The 10889-nt window shown below is 36.7% G+C and overlaps 1 protein-coding gene across 6 annotated transcripts; it reads left to right on the top strand.

Moving 5' to 3' along the window:
• The first annotated feature begins 312 nt into the window (after positions 1–312).
• LOC131203651 (interleukin-36 alpha-like) lies at positions 313–7675 on the top strand. 6 transcript variants are annotated; one of them, XM_058194068.1, is made up of 5 exons: positions 415–499; positions 2318–2427; positions 3692–3811; positions 6115–6248; positions 7269–7675. In XM_058194068.1, exons 2-5 carry the CDS (start codon positions 2358–2360, stop codon positions 7482–7484), a joined length of 540 nt encoding a protein of 179 aa, XP_058050051.1. In that variant the 5' UTR covers positions 415–499; positions 2318–2357; the 3' UTR covers positions 7485–7675. The 6 variants fall into 6 exon arrangements, with proteins under 6 accessions (XP_058050049.1, XP_058050053.1, XP_058050051.1 ...); XM_058194069.1 differs by having other exon boundaries at positions 418–499; positions 2284–2427; XM_058194066.1 differs by lacking the exon at positions 2318–2427 and having other exon boundaries at positions 313–499.
• The last annotated feature ends 3214 nt before the right edge of the window (positions 7676–10889 follow it).

Below are 10889 nucleotides of genomic sequence, written 5' to 3'. Positions count from 1 at the left end.
AATGAAACATTGCTTTTGGACAATAAGAGCTAAATTGAAGTATATGAAGCTGGGGAGGTTAGGGGCTGGATTGTGACTCTTGGCCCCACCTGAACCCTCAAGGGACAAAAGTGTCCTCTATGGTTCAGAAGATGTTGTACAACCATGCATTACAGTTTGAAATGGAGTGCAGCAGACCCTGGGTTGTTTACTCAACTCTTGTGAGTAATTTGAGCAAGACGGATGTGATCTCATGCATTAGTTGAAGCAAGATCAGGGTGTGTTAATCTTGATTAGGAGACATCAGGCATTGGGGATAAGCAATACTGCAGATATTGGGAACTTTGGATAGTGGGATGTAGTGATAGATGATCTCTTACAGTAGTCATGAGGTAATTCCCAAAATATTCCATGGGCATGTCAGGAAACACCCTCTTTAGATCTTATGTCAGTTCCAGAGATGATCAAACAGAAGGAACCTCCAGCCCAAGAAGGAACATCTCCGCAGGTGTTGTCACAGGTACTGATTTATAGGGTTAGACTACCTACTCCTAGGACCAACTATCTATAGAGCAGACGGCATTTCATTTTCTGTCCAAGAGTCATTGATCTTTTGGTACATTGGGACTAGATGATAACAGCTAGATCTCCTTTTAAGAAAATTACTTTGGAGAAACCCTTGTATTTACTGGTTTAACTATATTTAGCTTGCTTTTCCATTTAGCACTTTTAAAACACCTGTATGGCTTGCTTATATTTGCTCTGATTCCATTTTCCTTTCTTATATTTCAAGAGTTATTTTTTAAATTAAAGCAATTTATTAAAACCATGAATGAAGTTGAATATACATGTCCCAAGATAATGTTGCAGCATCCAATCTGGGTCAATCAACGGGACTAGAGGTTTTCCAAGTCATGCTTGGAAGCCCAAAACTCTGGTCTTGGTGACCAACCCAGATTGGATCTCTATTAAAACCATGTAGGTTTAGAAAAAGAAGAAGAGAATAAGTTAAAAAAAATTCAGCCACAACACATTTTATAGTAAGTCAACACACACTGTCTTCTAGAAATCATAAGAAAAATTATTTATGACACCAAAGTTTCCAAATGTATTAGACTGGTGCTGAAATCTGAAGTGTCTTGCCATCAAGTTAAAAGAACTTTGAATATTTTTATTCTGGAATGGCAGGATTCAAAATGTCTTAATAAACTCTCATTCACTACTCTCAAAAAAATTGCTGTAGTGAATAAACCTAGTTTGAATGTTTTTTTACAGATATTTGCTGTAAGTCTACTATAAAGAAAAATAATCAGCAATAATTAATAATCCTAATTTTGATGGTGGCAATGGTTTTATTTGGTTTGGATTTTGTCCATTCAGAAAATGGGAAATTGTAGCACTAGATTTGGAATTTGGAAGGGAAGTACGTCTTTTTCAGCAGGCTACTAGGATGCTATACACTTTCCTAAATTCCTATAAGTCTCCCTCTTGATCACTGATACCTACCTTCTATTCCCTAATCAGTAGAATGACTTGCTTCCAGAAGTCGTAGGTGCTCCAACATTGGTGTTTTAAAGAAGAGATTAGACAACCATTTGCCTGAAATGGTATAGGATTTCCTGCCTAAGAAGGGGGTTGAACTAGAAGACCTCCAAGATCCCTTTCAACTTTGTTATTCTGTTATTCCTACTTTCATCATATGCTGTATGGCTCCCATACAGAAGGAAGGCATTTAGGTTTTCCACTTAGCTTTTCCATTAAGCAAGCAGCTTCAAGAAAGCTAAAACACATTTAAAGATGCAGCAATAAGCAAATATGTAATTTAAAGGAAAACTATCTATAGATTAAAAAAGATTTAGGCCAAGAATTCAGTCAGTGAAACAAAACGCAGCCACAAAGGTTTTCGTAGACCAGGAGTTTCCAAACTTGGTAACTTTAAGTCTTGTGGACTTCAACTCCCAGAATTGCCCAGCCAGCATCACTTAAATCTTAAAGTTACCAAATTTGGAGACCCCTGACTTAGACCCTTCTCTGATGGTGGAAAGACAAAAATTCATGGTTGAATGCTTCTAGCCTATGTGAGTGTTCCCTGTATCTGTGGCTGGTCTTCCATGTTGTCTTTTCCTCAAGTGTTCAAGCATGAGGATAGGTCTCATTTTCAAAACTCCAGTCATACAGAACTGTTTCTTTGTGTTTTTTTTTATTTTTTTGCCGTTTGTGGATACTTTATTTGCCCTTTTACACTGTATTTGAGGAAATCAATCAACCAACATTGTTTGATATTTTCTACCTTTTGTTTGCAAGGAATTTTAACTTAAAATATTCCCTTCTTCTGAAGAACATAGAGAAAACAGAAAAAAGGTAGAAAGGTTGGGGAGATGGCAAGTATGCCTCATAAGAAGACTTGGGATGAAGAAATGGCAGATTTATTTCATGAATCTGAATCAGGTGAGAAAAATGTAGTTCTGTTCATTTGCTGCTTTGGAAATATTGCCCAGTCATACAGGAATCCTGAATTATTTGGCCATTGTAAAAATGAGCTTCATTTGTTCAATCCTGCACAAATAACAATATTCAGTTTTTTACCCTCTGAAGGAAGTTTTCCTATGGCTGAACAAATGTTGTGTACCTATAAATACAGAAAATGTTCACTTTATTCTTTACTTCACTCAGGAGGTATCAAGTATAGATAGTCCTTGACTTACAACAGTTCATTTAATGACTCTTCAAAGTTACAACAGCACTGAAAAATGTGATTTATGGCCATTTTTTCACACAACCATTACAGCATCTCTATGACCACATGATCAAAATTTGCATACTCTGGCCATTGCATCACAGTTTATGATGGTTGCAGTGTTCTGGGGTCATGTGATTCCCTTTGGACAAGCAAAGTCCATGGGAAATCCAGATTCACTTAACAATCATGTTACTAACTTAACAAATGTAATGATTTACTGAAGAATGGTGGCAAGAAAAATCATGAAATGGGGGAAACTCACTTAACAAATGTTTTATTTAGTAACATAAATGTTAGGCTCCATTGTGGTCATAACTTGAGGGCTACCTGTAGATGGTCCATGGATTATTCCACTCATGTACTGTGATCAAATCTGGATTCTAATCTCCCTCTCTCTCTCTCTCTCTCTCACACACACACACACACACACATACACACACACCTCTATTTAAAAAAATACCTGTACAGCAATTATGTTTTTTAAAGCTTCCATTGATGATGATCTTCTTAAAAGTCCAATTATGGCACACATTTTTAAAGCCCACTCTAAAAAAAGACCTTTCTTATTTCAAAACTGAATTGCAAAGTTATGCTGGTTTATGATTACAGTATAGATTTGACTGACTGGCTGATTGATTGACTGAATATCAGCAAGGTGAAGATAAAATGGGAGGAGGGAAGAAGTCCCTTGATATTTTGTCAGTTGTTTTCATGTTTACATTCCATAAGGCTATTTCCAAGGATTCTCTCCTGCCTCTTGGTATGATATCCACCAAGACCAAACAGCTTTTGATAGACACCGTTGTTTAGTAGACTTGTGCAAATCATTTGAAAAAGGGGAAAATCATTTGTAATTAATTTTTCAGTGAGATATGTATCATTCTAACCTTCTCTGATTGTTCTTTAGAATGTTTCCTTTGTTTGCACATATAATATATGTAATGCATATTTATATTCCTTCCACAAATCCAGTATGGAAGCCTTTAAAAGAAGATAATCCCCGATTGTTTAAATTTTGGGATCTTAATCAGAAATACTTATATTTGGTGGAGAATACATTAGTGGCAGATGTGAAAACTTCTGGTTCACCAGGTACAAATTAAGCTTCTTAGCTTGTGCTTAAAAATTGCAGTCTTCTCTTGGCCAAAATTATTGATGGGATGCCTTGAATGGTGAAAAGCTGATGGTGGATATATCAGGACTCATTACCACATTTAACATTATTGCATTATTAAAGTTGGTTTTTTTAAAAAAATGACTTGTTGCATATTCCATTCTTTAATCCTGGGTCCTCAACATTCTTGCCCTAAGCATCAATGTACCAACAGACATAGCACCTTGCCTTCTGTGGTATTTTAGGGAAAAAGATTTAATTCAGAAACAATAAAGGGAAAGTATTACATGCAGTATTTAAAAGATCCTCCTGCTTTCATATACAGGTAGTCCTTACAACCATTTGTTTAGTTCAAAATTACAATGGCACTGGAAAAAGGGACTCACACCAGTACTCACATTTGCAATAATTGTAGCATTCACACTGAGAGCATATGCACCAAGACAAATTCCTTGTGTGTACAATCACACTTGGCCAATAAAATTCTATTCTATTCTATCCCTTAATCACATGCCAAAATCAGGCATTTTGCAATTGACATACATTTATGACATTTGCAGCATCCCAGGCTCATGTGATCACCATTTGCCACTTGCCCAGCCAGCTTCTGACACGGAAAAACAATAGGGGAAGCCAGATTTACTAAACAACTGTGTTATTAACTTAACAACTACCCATGATTTGCTTAACAACCATGGCAAAAAAGGTGGTAAAATTGGATGTAACTTACTGAATAACTGTCTTGCTTAACTACAGAAATTCTGGTCTCAATTGTAATCACAAAGACCACCTGTATGTCTTAAATATTGGGGATCCTTGGGGCTCTCTGAGCTTGCTTATTTTCTTGCAGACATTTCATTACCCAGACTAGGTAACATCATCAATGCGAGAGGAGAATGGGTTCCCCTCTAGAGGTTCCTCTCTAGCATTCCCCTCTAGTCCTGGTGATATTACCTAGTCTGGGTAATAAAACATCTGAAAGAAAACAAGCAAGCTTAAAGAGCACCAAAGATCCCTCATGTCAATCCTGAACTACAAATATTCTCCTTTATTAGTCTTAGATATTGTTCGAATAAACCATTGTAACTGACTTTTGCCCAATGCTTTGTTTGTAAAACTGACCACCAGCCTAGAAAAGAGACAAAGCTAAACTACTATGACAGATATCAAACTAGGAAGCTATCTGGTTTGAATTCCATAATTTCAGTGTTTACTAATATCTAGAGTGCAAAAGTTGGCTTGAAATTCAATATAAAGAAAACTAAGATCATGGCATCTGGCCCCCTTATTTCCTGGCAAATAGATGGGGAAAAAATAGAGGTAGTGACAGATGTTATTTTCCTGGGCTCCAAGATCACTGCAGATGGGGACTGCAGTCAAGAAATTAAAAGACGATTGCTCCTGGGGAGGAAAACTAAGGCAAATCTAGACATCATACTAAAAAGCAGAGACATCACTCTGCCAACAAAAGTGCGTATAGTCAAGGCTATGGTTTTCCTAGTTGCAATGTATGGCTGTGAAAGTTAGTTCATAAGAAAGGCTGAGCACCAAAGAATTAAGGCCTTTGAACTATGGTGCTGGAGAAGACTCCTGAGAGTCCCTTGGACTGCAAGACAATCAAACCGGTCTATCCTAGAGGAGATCAAGCCTGACTGCTCTTTAGAAGGCCAGATCCTGAAGATGAAACTCAAATACTTTGGCCACCTAATGAGAAGGGACGACTCCCTGGAGAAAAGCCTAATGCTGGGAAAGATTGAGAGCAAAAGAAGAAGGGGACAACAGAGAATGAGGTGGCTGGAGTCCCTGAAGCAGTAGGCATGAGTTTAAATGGACTCCAGAGGATGGTAGAGGACAGGAAGGCCTGGAGGAACGTTGTCCATTGGGTCGCGATGGGTCGGACACGACTTCGCAACTAAAAACAACAACAAAAATTTACTAAGTGGAAATGTGAACTATTTTGGTTTTTGTTGTTGTTGTTGTTGTTGATGTACATAGGCTCAGTACAATTTCCTCCAGTTCTCAATATGACAAAACTAGCCAAAATAGGTTGAAGACCACTAAATTACCTTCTGATGAGTTTCAGTCCCTCCCATTGCAAATCATTCCTCTTATATGAAGGCTTATATTTTTTCCCCAGAGGCCTTTTGCTTTTATAAATCATATCCTTAATCAGATACCTGTGGTTCCTCATCCCAAACATCTGCATCAACAGAAAAAAACCCCACCCTTTTATTCTTTCTTAACTCCTTGACCTTGTTTCTCATTTTTTATTCTTCTCCAGAGCAGTTAATTGCCATGCTTCCTAATAAATCTCTAGCTATGGCACAACAACCCTTTTTTATGAGCCCTGAACAGAAGAAGAGCTGCTTGTCTTGTGTGAAGTCTGAGAATGGCCAATATCAGATAGAGTTAAAAGTGAGTGTTTGCCTTACATTACAAACGTATTTTGCTTTCTCTAGGGAAATTGTCCTTTTTTATTTATCCTTTTATTCTCAGTGATATATTCTGTACTATTTTTTTTTATTGAAAAAGTTTTAACAAACAAAAATATTTTTCCCCCTTTTCCCCCCCTCCCCCCTCAAAACCCCCTTCCCCCCTCCCTTCATCCCCCCCCCACTTCCCGGGTCAATCACAAGGTATTGTTATACATGAACCATAGAGTAAAATGTTCCCTTCTAATCCAATTAACCTCATCCGAGTCTTTTCATTTCCTAACCTCCCCCATTACATTCTAAAATAATACATCCTAATTATTCAAAGGCATTATTCAGATATCTCTTAATCTGATATCTGTTTTGTAAATAATCAATCCATTTTTTCCATTCAATTAAATATCTTTCCTGCGTATTTTCTTTCAAAAAGGCTGAGATTTTAGCCATCTCAGCCAAGTTAGAGTTAAAAGTGAGTGTTTACCTTACATTACAAACATATTTTGCTTTCTCTAGGGAAATTGTCCTTTTTTATTTATCCTTTTATTCTCAGTGATATATTCTGTACTATTATTGTATGTTAGAAAGACTTCTAGAAGCTTTAGCTGATGGAATGAAATAACATACAATAAAATAGGACCATAATTTACCTGGTAATGATCCCATTTCACTGGCTCATTTTATAGAGAATCCTAACGACACATTTACTGATCGATCATATTTTATATATTTCTTGATACATGGTTTCTCTTGACAAGATTGATGAAAGAGGTTTTTTCATTTTTGGTTTTGCAAGAGAATCTCTTTCAGGACACTTGACACTAAATAAAGTTTAATGGCTGACTTGTGTTATTTTATAAGTAAAAACGGAAAATAAGGAATCCCATCTTGATAGACCGGAAAATCTTCTAAGGGGCTGCTAATGATCATTTATGCAACTTGCAACCAGGTTGCCTTACTGTTCCTATATAACTTCTTTCTCATGGTCTCTCCCTTTTTTTCCTAGGAGAAAGATATTAAGGATCTTTACCACGATCCAAAAAATGGCAAAGCTTTCACTTTTTATTGTAAGAGCGCAGGCAACGGTAATACCTGCTCTTTTGAATCTGCAGAGTTCCAGGGTTGGTTCCTCAGCACTTCTTCAGAAGCAAAAAAGCCTATTGGTTTGAGTCAAAAAGGAGGACCTCAGAACATCCTGTTCTACTTTGAAAGAAAATCATGAGTCAGAAACACTGTTCTGCATCTATGCTTCTAATAGACCTTGTGTCTTGTGTATACAAATTGGAATGGAGCCAGAATGTATGATTAGGCTGATGAGTAGACTTAGATAGTATCCTTCTTGCAATCAGAAAACTTTGGAAGAACTATGTCATATTTGGGGGAAGGTGCAATACATCTCATGGATGAAATGGACTTGGTTATATGGCCTTTATTTCTGTAAAACAACATGCTTTCGAACAGTAGGTTTGTTGCCCACGTGAATTAAGTTGGCTGGCTGAGAGTAAAGAGAGTGATCTTTTGGTATCGAGATACCAATAGCTCTTAAATTTATGTACCACTTCATAGTGCTTTACAGCCCTCTCTAAGCTGTTTAGAGTCAGCATATTGCTCCCAACAATCTGGCTCCTCATTTTATTGATCTCAGAAGGATGGAAGGCTGAGTCAACTTTGAGCTTCTCAGGATCGAACTTCTGGCTGTGGATAGAGTTACAGTACTAGTTACAGTACAGTAACATGTTATTCAAGGAGGGTCCAAACTTGGGGACGTTAAGATTGTAGATTTCAATTCTCAGAATTCCCCAGCTAATCAGTCAGAAAAGTTTTAAATTTGCCAAGGTTGGGAACATCTGTGTTATTTCATACTGTTTTGAGAATCAATTTTCTCCATTACCATTTGGTCAGTGGTGAAATCTAAAATTTTTCCCTACTGGCTCTGTGGGCATGGCTTGGTGGGCATGGTTTGCTGGTCATGTGACCGAGTGGCATGGCTTGCTGGTCATGTGACCAGATGGGTGTGGCCAAGTTGCTGTCACTTTGTTGCCCTTATGACCTACAAAAAGAAGATATACCAATTATTTTGTGCATTTAATACTTAAATAAGAATAAATGAAGTACACAAAACAATAAGAGGTAAACAAATACTTACATAAGAGCAATAAAAGTGTTGTCTTCGGCGCCACTTCTTTGCGCCAATGATAATAATTACCTACAAAAAGAAGATATACCATGATACACAAATTTAACCATTTAATACTTAAATAAGAATAAAACTACACAAGACAATAAAAGCGGTACACAAATACTTACATAAGAGCAATAAAAGTGTTGTCTTTGATATAACTTCTTTGCACCAATGATAATTACCTACAAAAAGAAGATATACCGTGATATACAAATTTAACCATTTAATACTTAAATAAAAATAAAAGAAGTACACAAGACAATAAAAGAGGTACACAAAAACTTACATAAAAGTGTTACTCTTTAACTTTAAGATGTTTCCACCTCATTTTTTTCATTAGCACTCTCCTCATTTCCACGTTTCTTGAACTTGATTCTCGGATCATTGGCTAAGCAATGGTGTTCTCTTCACCACTTTTTCACTGCAGGAATTGAGTCTCATTTTGGAAGAGCTAGTCCAATAACATTGATAGTCATGATGTTGGTTAAATTAGAAACAGTTAGGTGACTTCTGCTCTCTGAGCATATGATGTTCATTTTTGAAAACCCCCTTTCTGCTTCTGCAGAATTTACAGCAATTGTTCTGACAATATCTTTAGCTTTTTTAATACTGTCAGGAATTGCATAGTTCTTTGAATCTTTTAACACATTCTCCACAAAATCTCAATGGTCGTTGATGTTAATGTTGTAATTGAAAATGTCACCAAATGTGCGCAGTTGTTCTTCAGCTGCTGTCCATGGAACTACTACTTCTTCAAAATCCCAGTACTCTGGCACAAAAAAATATAGAAATTGTAATTTATTTGTGGTGTCTTGCAATCGGCTACCTGTTTTTAAAAATTCACAGTCCATTAGTCTTTTCTGCAAATTTGTTACGATGCTTCCTAAAAGTCTTTCCCGATGAAGTCCAACAAATCGATGATTTTCTACAAAGTTTATATTTTTGAAGGTTTCTGAAGTAATTAGTTTGTCAACTTTTCTTTTGTATGGACCCTTTCCCTTTGTAAGCTGTTCAAATGCTTTCATTGATCTACTCACCAGCCTTTATGAGGTCTGTATTGCTTGCCTGCAGTGCAGTTGAAAGAAGTGAGATTTCTTCCAGAATAGCGATCATCAATCCCAAATCATTTAGAAAATATTTATTTTTGGACTTCCAGTTTGATGTCGTGGCAGGAATGAAGTGGAAAATAGCGGGCTCTGATGAGCCTCATGATATCCAGCCGGACAAACCACTGCCAGGAGGCTTTCGGGCTATAGCTGTCTTGAAGGGATGGTGAAGAAAGGAGAGGCATTTCGTGGACCGCGAGGAATTGGCTATTTCTTTGCTGGAACAGAAAAAAGCTCTCCTGATAAGCAATGTGGGTGGTGGCCATCTTCTGGTAGCCACCTTGAAGCTGGGACAACCGGACCCAAGAATTGAGCTGGAGTGGTGTTTGGATGGAGTGCTGGAACTGGGTGAGATAATTGCCAATCTATACTTAAAGGAAAACTTGAAAGTGGAGTTTTAAAAGAAATTTGGAGCTTGGATTAGTGGCTATCTGGCACTTGGAAAAAATAAAGCACATGCGGAAAAAAATGTGGAGATTGTAGTACAAACAGTCCAAGAAGAAATTCTATACTTGGAAAATTGGGGAAAGCCGAACATTTTAGAAGGAAAAAAAGTGATTTTCAGGAGAAAATAGTATTTTGTATGAGTACCTTAAAATTCCTGGATATTTCAACAATTAGCTGGTTTTAATCGACTATTTTGTATGGAATGGAAATGGAGAGTGCCATCTGCTGGAGGAAAGAAAAGGTACTGTAATACTTTAGTTAAATAGACAAAAAAGAAGCAGCAACAGCTGGAAGACCTGACCTTGGCCATATAGAAGAAGATAATTTGGACACTGTGAGAACTATTAAGGAGTAATTGTGTTTTTCATTTTTTTTTCATTTCTCTCTTTTGGAAGACAGCCTTTTAATTGGATTTGATTATTTCTGATAATTATTATTTATTTATTTATAATTATATATTATTATTATATATGAAAATTATTATTATTAACAACTGAGGACAATATTTTCCTTCTGCAGAAAAGAGGAATAATTGAAAAAAAAGGAAGAAAAGAGGAGAAAAAAGAAAATTAAATAGACTCTAAATTTTGGCTAACTGTGAAGAGGTATAATTGGGGAGTTTTTAATAATTTTTTAAATTGTTCTAAAATGGAGTTGCAGATTTATGGAGAGTTATTTCTGATGTTTCAAAATATATGTGAATCCTTAATAGGCAATTCTTTGAAATTTGTTGAAATATATAGAAAAAGAAACTGACGAGGATTTGGAAGGGGAAAATTTAAATTCACCCACAACTAGGAAACAGCTCTGCCTGACCTAAAATGGCCCCCCGGAGCAAGCAGGAGCAGCTCACAGCCCCAAAAAGCCAAAAGAGGGAAAAGCACTTTCACAC

Source organism: Ahaetulla prasina, chromosome 9 (genome assembly GCF_028640845.1).
Source record: "Ahaetulla prasina isolate Xishuangbanna chromosome 9, ASM2864084v1, whole genome shotgun sequence".
NCBI lineage: Eukaryota > Metazoa > Chordata > Lepidosauria > Squamata > Colubridae > Ahaetulla > Ahaetulla prasina.
Note: the sequence above shows the minus strand (reverse complement) of the source record. Positions and strands in the feature narration are given on the sequence as shown.

What these genes read in the sequence shown, in the direction of transcription:
- LOC131203651 (XM_058194066.1), top strand. Translation starts at nt 391, where the DNA reads ATGGGCATGTCAGGAAACACCCTCTTTAGATCTTATGTCAGTTCCAGA. An exon ending in CTCCGCAGGTGTTGTCACAG is followed by an intron (nt 500 to 3,691) that starts GTACTGATTTAT and finishes CCACAAATCCAG; the next exon opens with TATGGAAGCCTTTAAAAGAA. An exon ending in AATATCAGATAGAGTTAAAA is followed by an intron (nt 6,249 to 7,268) that starts GTGAGTGTTTGC and finishes TTTTTTTCCTAG; the next exon opens with GAGAAAGATATTAAGGATCT.